Below are 23,059 nucleotides of genomic sequence, written 5' to 3'. Positions count from 1 at the left end.
TTTCACCGTGAAAAGATCCGGCGTGGGTCATCTTTAAAAAAGTTTAAAATCACTTTAAAAGTGTGTAAAATCACAGCCGAGTTTAGTTCACTGAAGATTAATAGAAAATAAAATCGCATTTACATTAAAGATACCCTAAGCGTTTTAAAATAAAGACATTTTGACGAAAAGCTGTTTGTGAGCAAACAGCACATTATGATTGATTAGAGAGTTTTGTATACCGGATATTTCACTAATTTCATCTTTATATTGATTTACTTTTATAAATGTATCTCCAGAAAACACATACACAAAATCAAGTTAAATTAATCCAGTCATTCATTTTTCACCAGTTTTACTCGTCTGTTCCAGTTAAAAATATTTGTTAATCTGATCCAGTTTCCTTGTTTTCCAGTCAGCTGTCGTCGAGTTTCCGTTTCCGGTCATTAAATTCTGAATGTTTATGTTTATTTATTAATTATAAGGCGGGAGATGGAGTTTTATCGGTGGAGTTTTAGTTTTACCCAGAATAAACAAACACCTAAAATAAAAATAAAAACCGGAAGCTGAGGGGAGCCGCAGCTTCTTGATGCTTGTGACCAGCAGGTGGCGCAGTTTGCGGATGGCCTCGGTGGAAGCAGTCACGCAGGGCGATGTCACCTGTCCGATCCCCAACATCCAGCTGCACCAAAAACACCTGGATCAACATCTGCGCGGCCTCGTTCGCGGGCAGCTTTCGGTGAGATGTCACGATCTCCTTCACGCGCCGGTGTTAGCCAGCGTGCTAACAGCGTTCGACACTGATGCTAGCCCGGACACTTATGTGTAAACAACGCGGTGACTGTTTGTTTATTTAATTATTTCTTTGTTTGTTCACTTCGTTTTGGGGATATTTATTCTCAGTTGTCACCTTCCACAGAAGCTTACCGAGCTAACATCAGCCTTTTGCAGCGTCAAACCAAACTCCGTTCAGTAAACGGCCATTTTTAAGATCCGCTGAGTTTGGAACACAAGAACAGAAGCTTAAGGGAAACCAAGACTTTCCATAACATCCAGCAAACGGTTCTGCTTTATTTGGCACAAGTCTGCTCCACCGAACAGGCTTTAAATCCGGTTAAATTTCAACGTTTGTTCAGGCTGGTCGCTTTCAAACTGCAGATTCACCTTTATTGTTATTTTAATGAAGAGTAGAATGACGTCGCTGGCTCCTTTATATTGCGTCTGCGCGGCGTGTAGCTGCCAGATGTCGAACCGCAAATATGTTTTTGGCGTAAAGGCTCATTGATAATTGATCGGGAATAGGGACTTTCATGGCGTCCACGCCGAACTCCACTTAACAAACGGAGATTTTACTGTGAATCCGCCTCAGCGAAAATTAGATCAGTGTTCAGCAGCACCGTTTGAGCTTGGCTAGCGTTTTTTTTTAATTCGGTGTCTGTTTGATCCACTGAGCTGCCGTACTATCGGTGCTTCAGGGCGCCGCCCTCGCAGACTGGTGAAGGGTTAAAGATTAAAACCCTGACGGTAGTGGCGTTCCCAGAACAGCCAGAAGGTTCTAAACAGATATTCACTGAACTCTTTGGTCCAGGCTCCTGCAGGTGATGAGCAGGTTTTTCACCTGTCCTCAGGTGTATTTCTGTGTTGTTGTTTTTTGCTAGGATCAGCTGAGTTCACCTCGGTAGTAACATGGCTGCTCAGCTGGCCCCGCAGTCTGTCCTGAGGGAGTTCTGCCCACTCTACTACCTGCTGAATGCCATCCCAGCCAAGGTATGTACCTGTCGAGGTGTGGATGATGATGATGATGGTGTCAGAGATGAAGCTGAGGGGTCCCCTGTTTCCCTGCAGGTGCAGCGGGGCTTCAGGTCAGTCCTGGTTTACCTGACAGCTTTGGACAGTAGCAGTGACTTCCTGGCTGTGGGCAGCAGCATTGGTATGCTCTACCTGTACTGCCGCCGGCTCGCACACCTGAACAAATACAGCTTAGAGGTGAGAGGTCTTTTCCTACAATACTTAGATACTAAGTGTTGGGGAGGTTTATGTGGACTTCTGTCAGACAGGCAATGGCACACAGGTGATGTCAGATAGCTGGCAGGTTAAATAAAGACAGAAATTATATTTGGATTCTTTAAACGGGTACTTTTGCATCTGCATGATGCGCTCAGACTTTCATTAACTCGTTTACACTGATGCAGGTGTGCTCAGACAGGTGACAATCATATCCTGCAGTCATGTGACCAGTGATGCATTCAGGTTCAGGTGTTACAGGTTACATTTGGTTCAACCTCAGACTCTCCTGGAGCCACCTGTGAGAGCTTGAAAAGGTTTGAACAGGAGTGAGACGCACCGAGACAGATCACATGATAAAAACATGTTGCAGTGCATGGTGAGATGTTTGTTCACCACAGACAGGACAGGTAACAAGTTCACACCTGGAAGACCGAGAAACAGGTGACTGCTTTTGACCTGTGTGTGTGTGTGTAACAGGGGAAGTATGATGCAATCACAGCTGTGAAGCTGCTCAGCTGCTTTGATGACCTGGTTGCTGTAGGAACCTCTTCAGGACGGGTTGCAGTCTTTCAGCTGGTATCTCCGCTTCCTGGTCGCAACAAACAGGTAAGAAGATTGATTGACAATGAACGCTGTTGTTACCCCCTCTGCCTCTGTGCACCCGTGTCACACACACACACACACACAGCTGTCTGTCTCTGTGCAGCTGCGGCGTTTCGATGTTGTCGGCCTCCATAAAGGCACTGTCACAGCGTTGGCGTGGAGCACAAACGGGATGAAGCTTTTCTCCGGTGACGATAAAGGACGAGTTGTGTTCACCTCTCTGGACCTGGACCAGGTAAATACCCACACTGCCTCCGTCCTTTCCATTGTAACACACCCGCCCTTACGCCGTGTGTGTGCGTCCGTGCAGGGGGTGTGTAAGCCTGTGTTGCTGCTGGAGGAGTCCTCAGGTGTGGTTCAGATGGAGTATAGTCACCAGGTGCTGCTGGTATCAACGCAGCAGAGATCCCTGCTATACTGCACACAGAAACAGGAAGTGCTACAGCTGGGCACCAAGCCCCGCAAGAGGTAACCCCAGACCCCACCTATCCCCATCCCCTTACCCCATCCTCATCTCACCTCCTGTTGCAGATGTGTGTCGTATTTTGAAATAAATTTTTACCCGTTGCCATAGCGACCAGAGAGCATTAAGTGGCAGAGAGGAGGGTGTCAGTGTTGTTGCCGCATTTCAGGAGGATGCTGCTAATAAAATTACACAATTACACAGTGAATTTGCGTTTATTATTATATTTACAAAATGCCACAGTTTTTGTCTTGGTCGTGTCCTTTTATTTTCTTATATTTGTCTGCCACACCTTAAAGGCCGGTCCGTGAAAATATTGTCTGACATTAAACCGGTCTGTGGCCCAAAAAAGTTTGGGGACCGCTGTTGTAAGGTAAAGACCCTAAAATTTTACCGGTTACTGATTTAGTGGTACTCGTCTATATTATCTATACCTGTGCTCACTGGTGATACTCGTACACCGAAGCATCACTTGTACCTGTACTGATACTGTGGAATTTGTGTGCTGTTACAGCAGTGGACGGTTCGGAGCCTGTTTCCTACCTGCTCTCTGTAAACAGAGTGACCTTCAGGTGTTTGCTGCTCGACCTGGACTCAGACTGTGGAGGTCTGACATCAGAGGACAGGTGGAGGACACCCGGCTGCTCAAGCCCCTCTTTAACTCACAGGTACACTGGGAACACCAACACATACCTATACATATACACTGAAATTGATACACCTGTGTTAGTAACAGACCTGTTTTCTGTACACCTGCCTGACTCAGATACCTCAGTTTGAGTTGTTTCCTCGTCCTGACCCGATCGGAGGGTACCGTCCAGCAGACCGCCAGCTCGGGCTGCTTAGTTGTTTCCTGAAAGAGGGCTGGATCCTCAGTTGGAATGAGTACAGCATCTATGTCCTGGACTGTCTGAACCAGGTACTTCTGATTGAATGATGTGATCTTTAGGATAATGTGGGGTATGATTATTCATGACATTAAGGCTTTTAAATTAAATTCTGGACCAAACAGGGAGCAAGTAAAAGAGAAGCCAGTATGGGAAAAAATATGGGGGATAGGGTTTTTGAGGCAGTGTTAATTTTCACAATAAATTTGGACTTAGTTTCAGTCTTAATTTAGGCATCTACATTTTTTTCGTTTTAGTCTGTTTTCAGCTGACTAAATATCATAAGGTTATCGTAGACTGGAGGTTAAGTAATCTGACCAAAATATAAAATGTAAAAGTGTGTTGTGTTTTTACCGGCGACGGTTGCTCCACACGGTTTACAAACAGTCTTCTTTTACTTCACGTCAAATGTGTACTCTGGAATTGTGGGCGTCACATGACCAATATAGCAGCTTAACAGACAAGTTCTGAAAACCGCGTGCTTCTTTTTTCAAAGCAGCTCCATCTCTTAATAAGGACACAATACTGGTATGTCAACACCTTCGGCACTAACACAGAGCCAAAGTTTTACTTGTCCACAAAGTAGCCCAAATACTAACATGGCTAGCACAAACAAAGGCACTGTGCGGTCAAACTTTAGAACAAAGTTCAATAATATCAATATCACTGTTGAAATTGCAAAGGCTTTGACTGCACTGGAAAGTGACAGAGATAAGATGTAATGACCATATGCAGCACTGGGGCTGTGCGATATGACCAAAATCTCATATCCCCATATGAGACATATATCGCAAAGTGGTGCACTTTCTGTAAATTCAGTGAATTTCGGCATGAAACGATATATTTTTAGATATAAGTTGTAACAGCTGATAGGTTTGTAGCTTGAACGTATCCGCTGGAACGTTGAGGACAATATAATTACACAGCGAAGCAAGACACGAGTAGGCAAAGTTCTTCATGTTACTCATGCATGAGGGAGTCCTGCCTGGAGCCGAGTGTTGTTCCACCACCTCCGTCAGACTCTCAGCCAGGCTCCCCATAGCACTCCTTTTATTGTGGTTACATGAATATGCATAGGGTCATTAACATATGACATCTTACATAGGTATACATGTGAACAAAGAATACTGTGTGTGTGTGTGTGTGTGTGTGTGTGTGTGTGAGGTCAAGGTGTGACCCTGTGAAGACTCCCCAAACGCTGGTGCCAGGAGCGGGTCCATCTGAACAAAAGGCTCTTATACTTAAACAGATATACGTGTGTTTGCTATACCATATATCAGCAAGAGAAGATACGACCTCTCCTAGGAGGTGTGTGATCTATGCCAGAACACTCTGTAGAGGGAGTGAACGCACTCCCCCTTCATGCTACTCAGAGCCGTTACAGACCTCCTAGGATGAGACATTCTTTCAATCTACAAATGATTATACACTTCTAAGCATATGTGGGTAAATATTTCTAAGCATAAATGACAATCAACAATACAAAACCTAACAACAGCCGCCATTTCCTTTGTAAGTATTTGTTACATGGCGTGCTGCAGGGAAAAGCCTGTTCTAACGTTTGAGTCTAAGGTTTATTTTGAGCACCTGACGACTCTTATTTGCTTCTCTTTCGTAAACTCTCTCCATACTCTGTGACGTAACTGAAGAAGCTTCTCGGATGAGAGGTGAAAAGTCTTCAAGCCACTTAAAGGAGTCCAGACGCTTTTCTTTCCAAGCTGCTTAGACTGCGATGACCTGGATGACTGAGAACCTTCAAACACATATTGCCGTACATTTTGTGAGGAACACCCTTCAACTGGTGCGGCAGTATGAAAAGGAATCATGGAAACTAGCGGATTATAGGAACCATCTCCGTTTCAACCTAAGATGCAGACAAAGTTGTTCCTAAGGGTTTACGCCTTGGATCCATGGTCAGGGGACATAGTTGATTTTTAGGGGGAGAATAAAATCAACTTCTAAGTGAAAGGATAAGACAGGTCCATTTCACTATAGATGACCTCCAGAACAAGATCAGCCAGACTCTGCAGGAACTGAAAACCCTCTCGTATTTTAGAAAAGGTTTACAAGTTTGTGGACAAGGCTCAGCAGGCCCAACTCTCTAAAAGAAAAGAGAGACAACGCAGGAAATTCCACACCTTGCTTTCTAAAACATACACTCCTCAGTCAGAACCTACACAACACAGAGAAGAACACACACCTGAGGACAGTCAGGAAAAATGGGTGAAGAACTTTTCAGACTGTAATCTCACTGAACCTGAAAAGAAAGTATTAGCCAAAGGACTCAATTTTGCCATTTCTCCACAACAGCTGCCCATAGTGGACCTCATCACAGCCACAGAAACTGCCATACGGATTAACAAATTATCACAGACAGAAGCAGAGCAAATCAGGATGAAAGTCCAGTGTCAAAGTCCCTCCGTCCAACAATACAACCTCACAATACAAGAAAAGAAGGCCGTCAGTTCCCTGAGCAAAGACCACAACATCACTATATTACCAGCTGATAAGGGAAGGTGCACCGTGGTCCTAAACACTACAGATTACCATACAAAGATCACTACTCTCCTCAGTGACAACAACACCTACGAAGCCTTAAAGCGAGACCCCACAAGCAGCTACAAAAAGAAAGTTATAGCTTGCCTTCAGGACTTTGAAAAGGACAAAATCACTGACCGCCTTACATATCACCGCCTTTACCCAGGGGATGCCATACCCTGCATCTATGGACTTCCTAAAATCCACAAGGAAGCTGTCCCACTCAGACCCATGAGCAGCATAAACTCAGCCACTTACAACATTGCTAAACACCTTGCTACCATCCTTGCTCCTCTCGTGGGGAACACCCCACACCACATCAAGAACTCCACCGACTTCACCGACAAGGTCCAGAAACTTACCCTGGATCCAGATGAAACCATGGTGTCCTTTGATGTAGTCTCTCTCTTCACTTGCATACCCACCACGGAGGCCGTGGAGACTGTCAGAAAACAACTACAAGAAGACAGCTCCTTGGAGGACAGGACCAACTTCACACCCGATCAGATCTGCACACTGTTAGACCTCTGCCTCACCACTACATATTTCAAGTACAACGAAGGCTTCTACAGACAAAAACATGGCTGTGCCATGGGCTCCCCCGTGTCACCTATTGTAGCCAACCTTTACATGGAGGAAGTGGAAAGGAAGGCTCTTGGCTCTTTCAAAGGGAGTGTACCCAGCCACTGGTACAGATATGTGGACGACACCTGGGTCAAAATCAAGACACAAGAAGTGGAATCCTTCACTGCGCACATTAACGCTGTGGATAAAAACATCAAGTTCACCAGGGAAGACACAAAGGACAACTGTTTGCCTTTCCTGGACTGCGCTGTGCACATTGAAGAGAACGGCAACCTCAACAGCGAAGTTTACGGGAAGCCCACACACACGGACCAGTACCTCCTCTTTGACTCCCATCACCCTCTGGAACACAAACTTGGAGTAATCAGGACCCTACACCACCGGGCAGAACATGTTAAAAAGAAGGAACACACACATGTAAAGGAAGCACTCAAAACGTGCGGCTATCCTAAATGGGCGTTCTTAAAGTCAGCAAAGAGGCACAGAAAAGAAGACCAGACACCAGCGAGGGAGGATAAGAAAGACAAACATAAAAATATTGCAGCCGGTGTATCGGGAAAACTCAGGAGCATCTTCTCAAAGCACAACATCCCAGCAACACACTCGGAGACAAACTGGTTCATCACGAAGACAAAACGCTAAAACACAAACTTAACAATGTGGTGTATGCTGTACAGTGCAGCGAGGAATGCTCAGACCTCTACATTGGAGAGACCAAACAGCCACTTCACAAGCACATGGCACAACATAGAAGAGCCACCTCCATGGGACAAGACTCAGCAGTCCATCTGCATCTAAAGGTCAAAGGTCACTCTTTCGAGGATGCCAATGTTCACATTTTGGACAGAGAGGACAGATGGTTTGAAAGAGGAGTGAAAGAAGCCATCTATGTCCACTGTGAGCGACCATCTTTGAACAGAGGTAGAGGATCATCAGGGGGTCCTTTTGTCCCTCTGTGGGGGGAAACTCCCACTAGGTTTAAATCTGGGACTCTCCACCATTTGATTCTAGAAGAAGCTTCTCAGATGAGAGGTGAAATGCCTTCAAGCAACTTAAAGAAGTCCAGACGCTTTTCTTTGCAAGCTCCTTAGACAACATCCATCTTAAAAAGTAGCATCTTAATAACATTTCCCATATTTCTGAACTGCTTTGTGTTTTGGATTAATTTTGCATAAATCTGAATCTTCTGAGCGTTCTGTGAATGTTGTTTAAATTTCTAACTGATCTGTGTTCTTAAGGTGATCATTGGAGCTTTGGAGAGCAGCGGAGACATCGTGTCTGTCTCCTGCTGTGACAACGAGATCTTCGTCCTGAAAGGAGATCGTGACATCATCCGCCTGTCCAATAGCCCCGAGGGTCTTGCCTCCAACTGTGAGCAACTCCAGCACTACCAGTATAATATCACAGGAGCATAATACTGCCACTACTACTAATAAAAGCCCATTGCCAGTATAATCTCACCAATTCTCTTTTTCACATACCCTCATTCTGTCTGTCAGTGTTGGACCTCTCTGTCTGTCTGTCCTCACCCTTGACCACACCCACCATCCTCCGATCAGTCGGATCAGTGGAAATTGCTCAGCCAATCAGAACCATGGCCATCATTACAGAGGGAGGGGGAAGAGAGGATGGCGAAGGAGGGGAGGGTGGACAGGAGAAAGCAGAGGAAGAAGAGGAGGGAGGAGTGGAGGAAGTGGAGGAGGCAGAGGAGGAGCAGCAACTGGGGGTATGGCTGCTGCTGTGGTTTACCTGGATTCCTGGGACAGCCTGCAGTAACCATACCTGTCCTTTCTGTTAGGGTAACCAGGTGTGTTTGGTTGTGATTCCAGGTGACTGAGCTTGGCCAGCTGTCCGGTTTGTTCGCAAGTAGCTCTCGAAGCCGCAGCAGTTCCGTCACTTCATGGGACAGTCTCCATGGAAACGCTCCAGCGAGTGGTTCTTGCGAGCTGACATCCAGACGTTACAGCACCCCCCTGGGTCAGGAGCAGATGCAACAGGAGCTGGTGGTAAAGCCCATCAGAGTGAAGAAGAAAAAGAGGCGACGACAAGGCAAGTGTGACTCCTCCCACTCTGTAAAGCGTTTTACCACTTTATGACCAATGTGACTCTGTGACGAGTACACAGAGCAACAGTTTAAACAGGAGATCAGACAGACAGGTGAGTGTGTGATTCTGACCTGTCTCTCTCTCCTCAGACAGCGGTGGTGCGACCCGCCTCTCTGAGAGCAGCTGTTCAGACTCCATGTTTGTAGTTCAGGACGGGAGTGTCAGTGACGGAGGAAGTGGAACTCCTCTGAGCGACCGGGCCTCCCTCGTTGGAGTGGATTTTCAGAACGAGAACTCTCCAGAACACCACCCAAATCAGGGCCCCTGGGAGACGAGAGTCTCAGAGAGAGGCATGAAGGAAGAAGAGGAGGTGGAGGCTTCTTCCCACCAGACTGGGTGAATATCTGAAGATGGTGTTGTTCTGTCTGATCTGCACCACCTGCTGACCGGATTTTCTCTTCCTCCTGTTCAGCTCCCTGCTCCTCCCAGGCCTGGAGAACCACCCGAACCCTGGTGCTGAGGTCGTACCCCCAACACCTGATGTGGATCTGCTGCTGGAGTGCACCTTCTCCTACATGCAGAACACTGAGGAAGCAGAGGAGTTGCCAGATCGTCAGCCGGTGGAGGCTGACGAGTTTCTTAGCCCTCTGATTGGGCCGGAGGAGGAGGTGTGTCTAAGCTGAAGGTTCTGACAAACATTCATGAACATGTGACTTGTGTGTAAATACAGCTGCTGTTACAGCTGAGGCCCACCTACATTTCCAGGGATCACACCTGCTCAGTCATCCCCTGTGTTTTGGCAAGATGTATCAGTAAGAGTTTCTATTAGTAATGGTATCAGTATCAATAAAGTCTTAACAGGTCAGGGTTTGAGCCTGAAACTCGTCTGTGGATCTGCGTGTTTAGCACAGGTGAAGTTAATTTTCCCCCTGTGCATTTAGGACGATGTCCTGGCAGCCTCTGCTGGTATGGCAGACCAAATGTTCCACTCTACCGTGTCCAATTTGGACAGGAAGCCCAGTTTGTCCAGCGATGAAGACGATGACATTTACAGCCACATGCTCCCCCCTGCTGGTAATGCTGTGGACACCCTCACCTGCCTGACCAATCCAACGGAGAATTCGCAAGACCAGGATGGCCAGGAGAGAGACCGGCTCAAACCCGACCAGGTTAGACAGAAACCTGACTAGGTGAGACTTACACCTGTGCAGAGAATCCTTCATGTCTCCTACGAATGTGTCTTTTAGTTGGCGGAAAGCTGGATGGGGTACTCAGGACCAGGATGTGGGATACTGAGCCTGCAGGTGACGGACAGGTAGGCTCTCTTGATCCCTCAGGTGATGAGTAGGTGAGTGCAGATGTGTGACAGGTGTTCCTTTTCAGGTATGTGTGGTGTCTGGACTTTAAAGGTGGGCTGTTCTGCAGCCCTCTGCCTGAAACTGGACTCACTTGGCAGCGCTTTGAGGATAACGTCCACCAGATGGCATTATCGCCTTCAGGTAAGCGATAATGTCTTTACTTGCTGATGTCATTGTTGTTTTATAGTGAATATACTGTTTCCTGTGTAGGTGAATTATTTCCATATGACCGGTCTAACCCTGCAGGTAACCTGTTGTGGAAGGTGGAGCAGAAGAGCCTGACGGCGTTCGCGTGTGCTAAGTTTTCGGCGAAAGGAAAACGTCACTGGTACAAAGCTGTGGAGCAGGCGGCATTCATCGCTTTGAGTGATGACTCTGCCTGGATCGTCAGGACCAATGGGGATCTCTTCCTGCAGACAGGTAACTATGCACCTGTACAAATGGCTCTGCCTGAATGTCACAGTAAACTCTTTGTTTTTACAGAACTACAGCTGAAGCATTTCCTGTCTAACGTGTGAGCTTCCTGTCAGCTGATCCTTCAGAGGTCTGTGTTGGTGGATTAGTCTTCATGATGTCGCTGCAAACTTTTTTTTTTTTTTTTTTAAAACAAAGCAGTTGAGACACAAATATTATTCCACTTGCAACGTCATCAGTCACCTGAGTGCCTGAGCAGGTGTTCTCACCTCCTCTGATTGCAGGAAGTTCTAAACTCACTGAGAGGAAAAACGTGATTCTCTCTTTCTTCTTTTTTTTTTTCCAACATCCATAACTTTATGTAAACACATACGGCTATAAAGTGTGTGACCAGCAGAGTGCGCCTTGCCATAGAGGTTTCACCTGCCTCCAGCTCTGCTGTCAGGAGAGACTAAGATTAAACAAAATCAAACCCAGATCAATAAAACAGGTTCTGAGGAGAGCTCTGCTCACTGTGACTGCTGAACATCAGTAAGGTCAGAGCTCCTCCTCTCCACCACACATGATCGATCTGCTCGACCCCATGACCATCGGTCATAAAACCGAACCAACGAAAAGCCACAGATCAGGCTGCTCTTAACCAAAAAGCCCGAGAGCTTAAACCAGGCTGACCCTTTACGTCAGATAAGCTCTGTAATGAAACTCTTACACTGTGTGTCTCAGGTCTGAGCGTGGAGCGGCCCTGCGCTCGCTCCATCAAGGTGGAGACCCCCTGCGTGTTCAGCCAGGTGTGTGTGCGGGCAGGTGTGGTGTGGGCCCTGAGCGAGCACCAAGCTTTATTCTACCGAGAAGGCCTGAACAGCTACTGCAGTGAGGGTGAGGGCTGGAAATACGACACCATCAGGTACTGTTGCCGTAATACTATCATAGGTCTGCAGTACTACTGTAATACTACTCTATTACTGCAGCAAGGGTAGAAAGTATAACATAATCATGCATAGAGATGGGAATTCTGGTTGCATTATCAATTTCATCGACTGTCATTGGCTCCAATTTGACACTCATCACCATCTCAAGCAGCATATCAAAAACATGACATTAATGCATATTAATGTCATGCTGTCAAATGTTTGTCGGAGGTGTTTCCGCTCTTTGTTGTGATCAGCGTTGGGGTCATTACTCAAAAAAGTCATTTTTCAAAGTAATGCAGTATGTTACTTAATTACTTCCAAGAGGAAATCATTCTTTACACTATTCGTTACATTGCTTTGGCATTTCTCTGTAAAACAACCTGAAACACATTGTTAAACAGTAATTATGAGACAATATAAACTTCCAGCTACAGCCCCACACACCAACACAAATATCTGTCCTAATGAGGACACACACGTTTCTCTTAGTATTTGGGTATGAACACAAAGCTGACAGCACAAAGACACGTGAAAATGATTCATGTAGGCTCTTTACCTGACAATATAAAGTGAGTTGAGGCAACTGTTGTTTGGAGTTTTATAAATATACAAATTGGAAAAAAACGAGGCTGCAGCCTGACCGTTTGTTACCTGATGAAGTTCAGCAACAGCTGGCTTCACCGCAGCTCACAGTGCGTGGCTGGGGTCAGCTGTTACTCAGGCTTAGCCAAGAACCCAAAGTGACGCTAACTTAGTGTTAGCATGCTGTCTATGCAGTTGTGTTAGCAGCATTACACAGGTGCTTCAGTCTTGGATACAGATTTCCATTTTACCATTGCCATCTCATCCTTTTGTGCAATAAAAACAAGAGTTATGTCCATATCCGCGGGGGACACTCCCCGCTATTTTCCTCCTCCGAGAACTCAAACCAGCTGATTGTAGTACACGAGCTGATACCCTGATCAACAGGCAAGCTGACTAACGATTACAAGGAATTGAACTACTTAATCTTGTACTACTACTACTACTACTACTGTAATACTATTATACTACTACTATACTTCAGTAATACTATGACATTTGCATCAGGTGACAGCAGTCAACTTGAGGCACTTTACACAGTCCACACTAAAATATTAGAGAAGAAACAGAGCAACAATCAATGCCTACGAGCAGCACTCGGTGACAGCGGAGAGGAAGAACTCCCATTTAACAGGAAGAGACCTCTGACAGAGCTGTTGGATGTGAGAAGGATTTTGAATCTATTTTTGGACCCGGTGAAGAGAAGCTGGTGTGGGAGAAACACTGTCTTTCTGGAAGCGGTGTGAACTAGCAACACAGGTACACACCATCAGGTACACTCCTCACCACCTGTGTATGTGTGTGTGTCACAGTGAGGCTCAGGGTCTGGAGCTGATGTGCGTTGCCCTGGGAGACGGTGGGACGGCATGGGCTCTGGATGCCAGCGGCAGCCTGTGGTTTCGGACTGGCGTGTGTTCGTCCAGACCGCAGGGCGAGGATGATCACTGGTGGCAGGTGAGCCTTAGCGTCTGTACGACAGACTGTATGTTAACGATGACAGCCAAAGAGGTTTCCATCATTAGGGTCTCTGTTGGAGGCATTCTGGTTCAGCCCGTGTCTCTCCTTCAGATCAGCATCTCGGACTACGTGGTCTTCGATCAGGGCAGTCTGTTCCAGACCCTGCTGCAGGCCACGCAGAGTGTTGCCACGGTAACCAGAGCACCCATGGAGCGCGTTGTGGCCTTCCTGTCACAGTACTCCCAGTGCCAGCCAAGCCTGGTCAGCGCCAATGCCAGCGGAGTCTGGGTGGCCTCGGGCCAGAACCAGCTTCACCTAGCACGTGGCAGCCTCGTGGGTTAGTAAAGTCCAATAGAGTCCAGTAAGCTCTAGCTGGCTCTAGGCTGATTTGTCTTTTCGTCTCAGGAACTTTCTGGCAGAACGTAGTTCCCAGAGGAACCGTCTCTGCCACCAGGTGGACCTTCATCACATCTTCAGCGGTGCCTCACAGAGAAGGTAACACAGCTGGACACACCCATACCTGAGCCCTGTACCAAGCATAACCCTACCCCGTGTCACCTGATTTTCAGGTACCTTCCTGTGGCTGGCTCAGAGCAGGAAGGACTTGTTCTGCGTTTGGGATCAGGATGGAGAGCTCCGCCCCTCATCAGTCCTTTTACCACCTGAGGTAAACACACCTGCCACTTGTCTGTGTCTTAAGGGTTACCTGTGTCTTCATCTCATGGCATGCTGTGTGCGCTCAGGTGGAGCTGACTCACCTGTCCGCCTGCCGGGACGCTCTGTGGGGGCTGGACACGCACGGCCGGGTCAGCATTCGGACTCTGTCCCCGTCCTGCCCTGTCGGACTGCATTGGACCCCCCTGGACCTGAGCCAACTCGGTGCGTACCTGAACTCACTCTGATACTTCTGTGTGCGAGTGGGCGAGCCCATCAGATCAAAGCTCAAAACTCATTGGCTGATGAGTTGTGACTGCCAAGCTGTAATTTAAAACAAACAAAATGTGTCAGCGGGGGTGTCCAAATTCAGGGGCTGCATCCTCCTGAGGCCGCATTTGTAGACCGATTACGTCACAGCGACGCGACGAAGGCTGTCTCAACTCGTAGACTCCTCCGAATCCGGCCGACAAATGCGTCCTCCTTTTCCCCAGATTTGAAAGATGGGTCGGGCGTGTCCTTCGTTGCCCACCATATCCCAGAATTCATAGCGTGGCCCAGCCAGTTCCAGTTTTCAACAATGGCAGGCGTTGTAATATTACTCTTATTACTCTTATTGGGTCACAAAATAAACTTTTAAGATATTTTCACAATGTAGCTGTGTAAAATTCAAATATCTGCTCGGTTTATCAAGACATCACGTATTTGCAAAAGTGCTCCGACGTTTTCGGAGACGTCTGTTACCCACCAGCTCGACAGCTAGCCAGGGCGATAACAGCAAACTCCCCGCACATCGTTTTCAAACCCCCGCGCACTTTCACTACTCAGGTTAAACATGAGTCACTTAGATAACTTAAAAATGTTATTGTTTGGCTTTTTTCAGTGTTTTATTCGTTCCTGAGTAAATCGGTTTGGCTGAGATTATAGTTCTAGTTTTCACACAGCTGAATAAACATCAAACAGAAAACTGATTAATCAGAAGTGTGAGACGGTCGAGTTTACTCCAGTGTCCTGTTATATTTTAGACAGCAAGGAGCAGACGGCCGAGTTTATTAAATTCCACCGAGACAGCGGTGACGCTAATCTGAAACCTACACCGTCCAATTTCACAGCCGTTTACTTCCGGCCTACCCGACCTTCTGAGGACCTGGCCCACGTAGAATGTGAAGGACGGGTCCGCAAGAGATGCAGCCTCTATTATATAACAAACCTAAAAACAGGAAGCAGCGACACACTTCCTGTTCCTTTTATTCACGTTTTTGTTTCATGATTTTTGCATTTCTTCTCAACAAGGAAACTTTATTTGTGACAAATGAGTGAACATTAACGTGATTCTAAAAACTGCTGTGAAAGAGATCAGCAAGAAACACGCACACATACACACACACACACACACACACACACACACACACACACACACACACACACACACACACACAGCAGCTGTGTTTCTGTGTCACACTGACAGTTGGAACTTGTGTAACAGGGCGGCACTTCATAGGTCAGTGTGTGTGTCTGTGAGTGTGCGTCACACTGTGACCTGTCTCAGATGTCCGGTCTGTTTTTAGCCCACTGACCTTCTCACTATCTCAGGTCACATGACTGGCGTCCTCTCTGGAGTCAGCGGTCTCTTGTAACATTTCAGTTTCACGCAGAGAAAAACACAGCGACTTCAGACGCTGTTTGTTTTGAAGTTGGGAGAAAGTCTTTTAGCTCCTCCCACCAGCTCACACAGATCCAATGAGAATCTTATTTACAAAGAACACATGATGTGACAACACAAAGTGTGTGACATGTTCTTTCTTTATTAAAAAATGATAAACTCGTGTGTGTGTGTGTGTGTGTGTGTGTGTGTGTGTGTGTGTGTGTGTGTGTGTGTGTGTGAGATCACAAATGAGTGATTTAACTGAACTATCAGTTTGTCAAGCCTTCCCGTGTCTGGTCAGGTTTCCAGTGGTTAGCACTGCTGCCTCACAGCAAGGTCCCGAGTTCAATTCCACCACCCGGCTTTCTGTGTGCAGTTTGCATGTTCTCCCTGTGTTTGTGTGGGTTCTTTCCGGGTACCCCGGCTTCCTCCCACAGTCCAAGAACACGCAGTTAGTGGGGCTAGGTTAAGTGGTAACACTAAATTGCCCATGGGTGTAAGTGTGAATGGTTATCTGTCAACAGACAACAGCCTGGCGACCTGTCCACGGTGCCCCCCCGACCCCAAGAAAGGATCAAAATGTTCTGCTGTTACTTTGAAAAATAAAAAGGGTTTTCAGGTCGTGTTTAATCTGTGCTCCTTGGTCAGGCTCAGACCAAACTGCTCTGTTTTTCATATGAGTCCAGGAGAAGGTTTCAATGTTTCCCTTTGTCACGATGAGCTCAGGTAAGACGTTACCTGTGTGTTACAGGAAGTGTGCGTCTGGTGAGCGTGAGCTGTGGCAGTCAGAACGTCTGGGCCGTGGACAGCCGAGGAGTCGTTTACTTCAGAGTCGGGACGCAGCCGCTCAATCCCAGCATGATGCTACCGGCCTGGATCCAGATCGAACCACCTGTACAGGTAACATCGACCCACAGGTAAACCCGCCTAACTTCAGCAGGGTCATTTTCAGGTGCTTTGAATACTAAGTGCTTGTATCAATATGAGCCGAGTCGTATAAAGTGTGTAGAGTAGAAAAGCTCTTCATAAGAAGTCTGTGCAGGTTCTCAGTCGCCCAGGTCATCGTAGTCTATGGAGCTCAGAAAGACAAATGTCTGTATTTCATTCATTTGACCTCAGTTAGTCACATGATAGGGTGGGGCTAGGTCTCACAGTGGTTCACCAGAAACCATGGCTGATTGTGACCCACACCTGTTTTGACAGCTTGGCTCGTGTGATTAGGTAGAGGATCAATAGTTGGTCCATGACCCTTTTGGGGGGGGACACTCCCATAGGGCTTAGCATCTGGACTGCACCAGTTGCTCTCAGTAGTCAAGAAGCTTCTCGGATGAAACGTCTTCAAGAAACTTGAAGAAATCCAGACACTTTTCTTTCAAAGCTCCTTCGACTCTATGTAAGAAGTCCATTTACCATTCGTTTAAACCTCTCTCACGCCTCGTTCTCTCCACCTGTAATTTTCCCTTTATTAACTTCCTGTTTCCTGAAGGTAAAGCCTCAGAAGCAGTGACACTTGTCCAGGTGACTGTGATGTCTTGTCTTTGCAGCCGATCGGAGTGCAGCTGATGAGCATTCAGACGAGTCCTAATGACAGGCTCCTCTGGGCGCTCGACAACAGAGGAAGCGTTTTCGTCAGGACCGGGCTCAGCGACGAGATGCCCGTTGGGACAGAGTGGGAGCTGGTTCCAGGTACTCACCTGTGTGACGTCATCACCCGCCTACACCTGTCTGTCTGTGAGTGTGTCTCACTGTGTGTGTGTGTGTGTGTAGGTCTGGCTGTGAGTCAGCTAGTCCTCAGCTGTCGGACTGCGTGGGTTCGTTGCGTAAACGGAGATCTGGCTCGCCGCTACGGCGTCTCTGAACGAAACCCAGCCGGAGATTACTGGAAGAAGATCCCTGGGAATGCCAGCTGGTTCACCGGTAAGACTGGTTTATTCTGTTTTATACTGGTGCACCGATACTTGACACAGCTGTGTCTCAGGTGTGTTTCTCCCTCTCTGCAGTCACTCCAGAGGATGAGTTGTGGGCAGTGACTCAACTTGGCGGATTGTCCCATCGGCTGACGAAACTCCTCCCACAGACGACCCTCAGACCCCCCCCCTCAAGCCCCGCTCTTGGAGGGGATGATGTTGATGATGAATGGGAGCTCATCTAACCTGTGACATCACAGCGTCGCCTGACAGTGCTGTGACACATCAGTGACAGCACTTCCTCTTCCTTAGGGACAGACAGGATGTGACATCACATCTGGGCTTCCTGTGATGGCTGCCACTCAGGTAGGCCAGGTCGTTGCTGGGAAATGAAGTGAATGTTTTATTTAGGTTTTAACAGGAAGCACTTTAATTGCAGAAGGGAGGGGCGGGGTGCCCCCTGAGATCAGTCCTGATTGGATCTATTCTACTTGGTTCTTTTTTTAACTTATTCTAACGGGGTCATTGTAAATAGAGATGTTAAAGGGATGTGTCACTGACTTGAAGCGGCTCCATTTTCTTCCTCTAAGGCTCATTAAAAGTCGTAGTTACCATGGTATAGACAGAAGCTCCGCCCACTAACACAGCAGCATGAAAACATGTAAAAATCCTCCGGAGACTGAATCAAAAACAGAAATCGGGACTCTAATGGACAGCAGTGTAGTTCTGGTGTTGGCCCAGGTGTCTAGTGGACCTTTAAGCACCGCCTGATTGTCTCTGACAGTGTTGCCATGGGATCTTAAGCAGCTGTGATGTCATCCTGTGTAGACTGATTGGACAGAGTCAGTGTAAACTCACCTGTTGTGTTTCATCCATTAACTTAATAAACACATTTAAACACTGATGCAGCGTCAGCTTATTCAATGGTTATTGATTGGATTGACAGAATTTCAAGGAAAAATGAATAGATGTTTTCTGCCTTCATGTTTCAGCTATGATCAACAAACCAGCAAACTCTCCAACAAACAGTCTAAGCCAGGGGTCGGCAACCCTGGGCATGTGTGCCACAGCTGGCACGCTAAGGGTTAGCTGATGGCACGACACGCAGTGAATTAATCTGAGAAGGTGCATTAAAAAATAAATAGCTGGGCCGGTGGTACACATTGCAGATTAACTCGCGTAGACATATTAGTTTTGCCGCTTCTTACTGATGGTATCTTACTTAACCCCAACTACCAGATTCAACTTGTAATTGGCTAAAAGTAACTTAGCCTACTGGTGAGAGGGACGTTGCTAGCTGGCAGTTTTTTTCAAGCGATGTTGAAATTTCCATATCCCAACACTTCAAAAGCTTCAGGAGCTGTCCTCTCAGCATCAGCACCGCAAGAAATACACGGATACATCCGTAGACTCGAGACAGAATTCACAATGTGTTTTTGGGACTTTTCAGGTGTATGGACCAATGTTTTCTTTTCTGATCAAACCAGCTGGATTTGTCTTACATTAACTGGTTGGACACAGAGGACATCGAAATGCAGCTGATTGAACTGAAAAGCTCGACTCTGTGGGGGTAAAAGTTTGCAGAACTACAAACGCAGCAGGAATCCACAGCTGTGCGTGTTCATGGAGCTTGCATGTTCACCTGCTGGACATCACTACCTGACAAGTTTAACTGTCTTCAGAACATTGCAGAGGCCTTATTGACAGTATTTGGCTCTACATATCTGTGTGAGCAGATTTTCCCTCACATGAGTCCTCAGGTAGCCGTCTGAATGCTGGACACTGGGAGACCTGTGTCTCTGAGTGGGAGACCAGAGATCACATTAACATGTATGTCTCTGTATTAACAAACATGCCATATTGGCTTAGTTTATTTTTCTTATCAGTGTTGTGAGGAGACCATAAATAGCATTTGTATTTTCTGTTGTACAGTTATGGAGTTCTTGTTATGGATAAAAAGTCTTTTTTCTGTTTCAAAATAGCTGATAACTATTCGCTGATAGCTGCAAACATCTGTGAACAAATATAATTCTATAAAGTGGTTCTATATAGTGTGTAACTGTTAATATAGAGCGTTATTAAATTTATTGCTAATGCAATCATATGGCACACTGACATCTGAGGAAATTTTAGATGGCACTCATCATCAGACAGGTTGCCACCCCTGGTCTATACTATAAAAATGAATGCGTCCACATACTTCTGGATCTGCCAACATGGTACATGGAACTGCACAACACGCCTCATTTAGACATTGCATGCATACCTATCAGGTGCAACTTGGGATTCAGTGTCTTGCTCAGGTATGCAGGTCGGAGCAGCCAGGGATCAAAGCGCCAACCTTCTGATGAGAAGTCAGCCATGACAAATGAGCGATAAATGTTTTATGAGTAATAAAAGATATGGCGTGTGTGTGTCAGGTGATGTGAAATAGAAGGAAGGTTTTAATTATTTGACAGTGTCACATGATGTCTGAGAGTCTCTGTGATTCGTCACAACCCTCCTCCATATTCTGGATCCACTGCTCCTTTACTCCTGATTGGTCAGTAGACTACAATCAGAAACTTCAAGTACTGAAGTCAGATGCTGCAGATGATCAATACTCATACGGAGTTAAAAGCAAAAAGATCTTCATCACACCTGAGCACAGTCGTTGATTGACTGACACTTCAATAAAACCTGAGGACACGAGAAAGTTATTTAAAAGGGAAAGAAGAATAAAAGGAGTGAGGTGCAGGTGAGTCCACAGGACTTCTGAGTTTTCTGAGGGGAAACGGGTCAACTATCTCACCTCAGGTTGTTTAGGATAAATGTTTGATCAGATTATATCTGATATTATCAGATTTTATATCCAACCCTAACTCATGTCATCAAATGTTTTATTCACTGAGGTCAAGAACAAAACAGCCTATTTGTTTGAAATAAGTCAATAAAAAGGGGGGAAGGAGGACAAGAGGGACAGAGCAGCTGGAGCTGAAGCGAGTCAGATCTGAGGTCAGAGTTCAAACAGATGCAGGTTAAAATTAGAGTTTTGCCACATCACTGCCACAGTGAACCTAACCTGAGAAGAAGCTGACACACTGGGTCCTGCTGATCAGACGGAGGCCAATTCAAACTGGGCTTTTTCTCCAAAACAGAACTGGAAAAAATTCACACTAAATAAAAGATCCTTAACCATGATCAGATTTTACACAAGTATTTTATGAAATATTTCATTAGCAATTAATTCATTATTTCATCCACACCCAAGTGTCGTTTTAGCCTGCTGGATGGATGTAAGTAATCCTGATCTCATCAAAGTGGAAGGAGCGCTGTCGCAGGTCATTCTTCCCAACAGCAGTTAGCGTCTATAACTCCTCAGTCACGACGTCACTGGACATCCACGGTCAAACTTCATGCATATTGCACTTTTTAAATGTATGGACGTGTGCAGGTATATGTGTATGTATATTTAGTGTGTGCGTGTGTGCACACTAAATATACATACACATATTAAATAAAGTAAAATACTTATCTATTACTTACATAGTAATAGTAATGGTAGAATAGTTACATTTATGTCTTGCATATTTCCACAACCCTTTATCCATAATCACATACTGTGTATGCCACCATTATATATAGTATATTATCTTAATTATTTTTTATTTGTTTGTATTTTATTTGTTTTTTGTATTTTTCTTCTGCCATCTGCACCTAAACTGAGGTAATGCACAAATTTCCCTGCCATGGCGGGAGATCTGCCTCCGCCTTACACTTATCTTATCTTATCCTAAAATAATTTGAACAACACAAATCAGTGTGATTCAGCTAAACACCCAGACTGGATTATCTGATCTTGTTCGATCATATAATCCTTTTTTGTCTGTCTCAACCAGATTTCAGGATTTCATCCTATTGGATTATGGAGGACCATTTTAAAACTTTGGGCTTTGCTGCACATAAAAAAATAACTTGATTATTTAGATTCACAAAGATACACCAGAGTCTGCACTATTGATCTAAAATTAATTAAACCATCATCAGGATCACAAACACAGCCAGGAAGGTTCGGCTTTTATCGCCATCACACTTTATTACAGTTTATTTACAATTTATTTACAATTTATTTACAGTTTATTCAGGTTTTATTAGGTGTGATGTTTCCTGTCATGTGTTCTCGAGATCCAGCAGTGTCCTGTCTAAGCAGCTAATGAAACTGATTGGCAGTTAAACCTTATCTCAGGGCAGCTCCACCATACTCTGGGACCTAAAGCCTGATGCTTTCAGTCTATTTACATCATGCCTTTACGTCAATGGCACACTGTCCAGTTACAAGAGGATTTCCATGCTAATATGATCTCACTACCAGCTGTGCAGCTGCAGGAAGTCGGGCAGCAAGCTGATTCGGTCTGCACCAAACTGCACCAAAGAACGCAATGCCTGCAGCAGCAGGGGAGGCGGCGCCACACCTTGGAGCCAGCTGAACACTTTGTTTCCCAACAGGCTTTGCCAGCGCTGCGGTTCGTCCTGCAGCCGCTGCAGCAATGGTGGTTTGGGCAGAAAGAGCAGCAGGTAGTCCAGACAGCGCTGCGCGTGGTGTCGTTTTGACACGTCACAAGAAACAAGTCTCTGCAGAGCGGCATCGAGGCCGTCGGGCCGTGCACCCTCGACCAGCAGCAGCAGCAAACAATCGGCGTGCGACAGTTCCACCGCTAGCTGCACAGCACTCTTTCCTGCATCTGCAACGTGCGAGCAGCCGCCGCAGCTGTCCAGGTAGTCCTGTCGCTTGGTTTGCTCACCACAGTTCTTCAGAGCTGCCATCATCATACCGAGGATCACCAAGCGGTCATAGCGAACCGCAATATTCAGGTGTGGTGCCCCACTGCCGCGACAGCAGCAGTAACTGCACCGTGGCGCTCTGAGCGCGCTCACAGAGTACCTGTTGAGCAGGTATTGTGCATAGTCCTGGTGGTCATGTATGAGGGCGTAAAGCAGCGCCTCTGATGGCAGGAAGGCTCGAGGGTGGCCGTCGTCCCAGCAGAAGACCTCCATGCAGCGCATGTCTTCCAGCAGCCAGACAGGAAGTCGCTCCCGCACAGAGCAATAGAAGGAGAACGCCGTCCGCTCACATTGCCGCTCAGATGGAGACGAAGACACGTAGTCAAGCTGAGAGGACAGCAGCCACGGCATCACTGCACACCTGATGAGGTCTGAGAAGGTCTGAGGATGAATGAGGAGGTTTGATGACAGGTGAGGTGCTATGAAGAGTCCTGAGGAGGACTGTGTCTACCTGAGGACCTTTGAGAGTCTGAATAAGCCGACGCTAAGAGCCAATCCAGCAGTCTCATTCAAACCTTCATTCTAAGCAACTCCTCACTTTTATACTCCTCCCCCACCCCCTTGTCAGCTGCCTGTGGGTGTTGATTTTCCACTGAGGGGTTGAGGTGGAGGAGGCGGGGGGGAGTTCCTTGCATAGTGAACATTGTGGCCTTCAAACTGCTGACGAAAGTAAACAGGAACAGAAATGTTGAACTGAGCAGAC

General features: G+C 46.4%; 2 protein-coding genes and 1 pseudogene across 4 annotated transcripts; 2 read left to right on the top strand and 1 right to left on the bottom strand.

Annotated features, from left to right (window-relative positions):
• The first annotated feature begins 530 nt into the window (after positions 1–530).
• On the top strand, positions 531–18,439 carry tecpr2 (tectonin beta-propeller repeat containing 2). Of its 3 annotated transcripts, none has more exons than XM_085441336.1 (27): positions 531–718; positions 1,638–1,746; positions 1,825–1,965; positions 2,464–2,592; positions 2,693–2,824; positions 2,900–3,057; positions 3,567–3,720; positions 3,819–3,971; positions 8,301–8,433; positions 8,562–8,788; positions 8,892–9,111; positions 9,257–9,503; positions 9,580–9,775; positions 10,049–10,276; positions 10,355–10,422; positions 10,491–10,606; positions 10,712–10,885; positions 11,603–11,783; positions 13,185–13,326; positions 13,441–13,666; positions 13,735–13,824; positions 13,899–13,996; positions 14,073–14,208; positions 16,380–16,528; positions 17,173–17,314; positions 17,396–17,545; positions 17,629–18,439. In XM_085441336.1, the coding sequence occupies exons 2-27, from the start codon at positions 1,666–1,668 to the stop codon at positions 17,778–17,780; spliced, it is 4,023 nt and encodes a 1,340-aa protein (XP_085297462.1). In that variant the 5' UTR covers positions 531–718; positions 1,638–1,665; the 3' UTR covers positions 17,781–18,439. The 3 variants fall into 3 exon arrangements, with proteins under 3 accessions (XP_085297462.1, XP_085297465.1, XP_085297463.1); XM_085441337.1 differs by lacking the exon at positions 531–718 and adding an exon at positions 770–816; XM_085441339.1 differs by lacking the exons at positions 17,396–17,545; positions 17,629–18,439 and having other exon boundaries at positions 16,380–16,545; positions 17,173–17,267.
• Positions 3,987–8,294, top strand: LOC146685672 (uncharacterized; annotated as a pseudogene).
• A 3,140-nt stretch (positions 18,440–21,579) lies between the features above and the next one.
• Positions 21,580–22,892, bottom strand: ankrd9 (ankyrin repeat domain 9). Its single transcript, XM_085441343.1, has one exon. The coding sequence runs from the start codon at positions 22,705–22,707 to the stop codon at positions 21,880–21,882; it is 828 nt and encodes a 275-aa protein (XP_085297469.1). The 5' UTR covers positions 22,708–22,892; the 3' UTR covers positions 21,580–21,879.
• Positions 22,893–23,059: the final 167 nt, after the last annotated feature.

Source organism: Copadichromis virginalis, linkage group LG19, assembly GCF_057382275.1.
Source record: "Copadichromis virginalis isolate Kocher_CV1m ecotype Utaka linkage group LG19, C_Virginalis_male_GT1.1, whole genome shotgun sequence".
In the NCBI taxonomy this organism is placed as follows: Eukaryota; Metazoa; Chordata; class Actinopteri; order Cichliformes; family Cichlidae; genus Copadichromis; species Copadichromis virginalis.
Note: the sequence above shows the minus strand (reverse complement) of the source record. Positions and strands in the feature narration are given on the sequence as shown.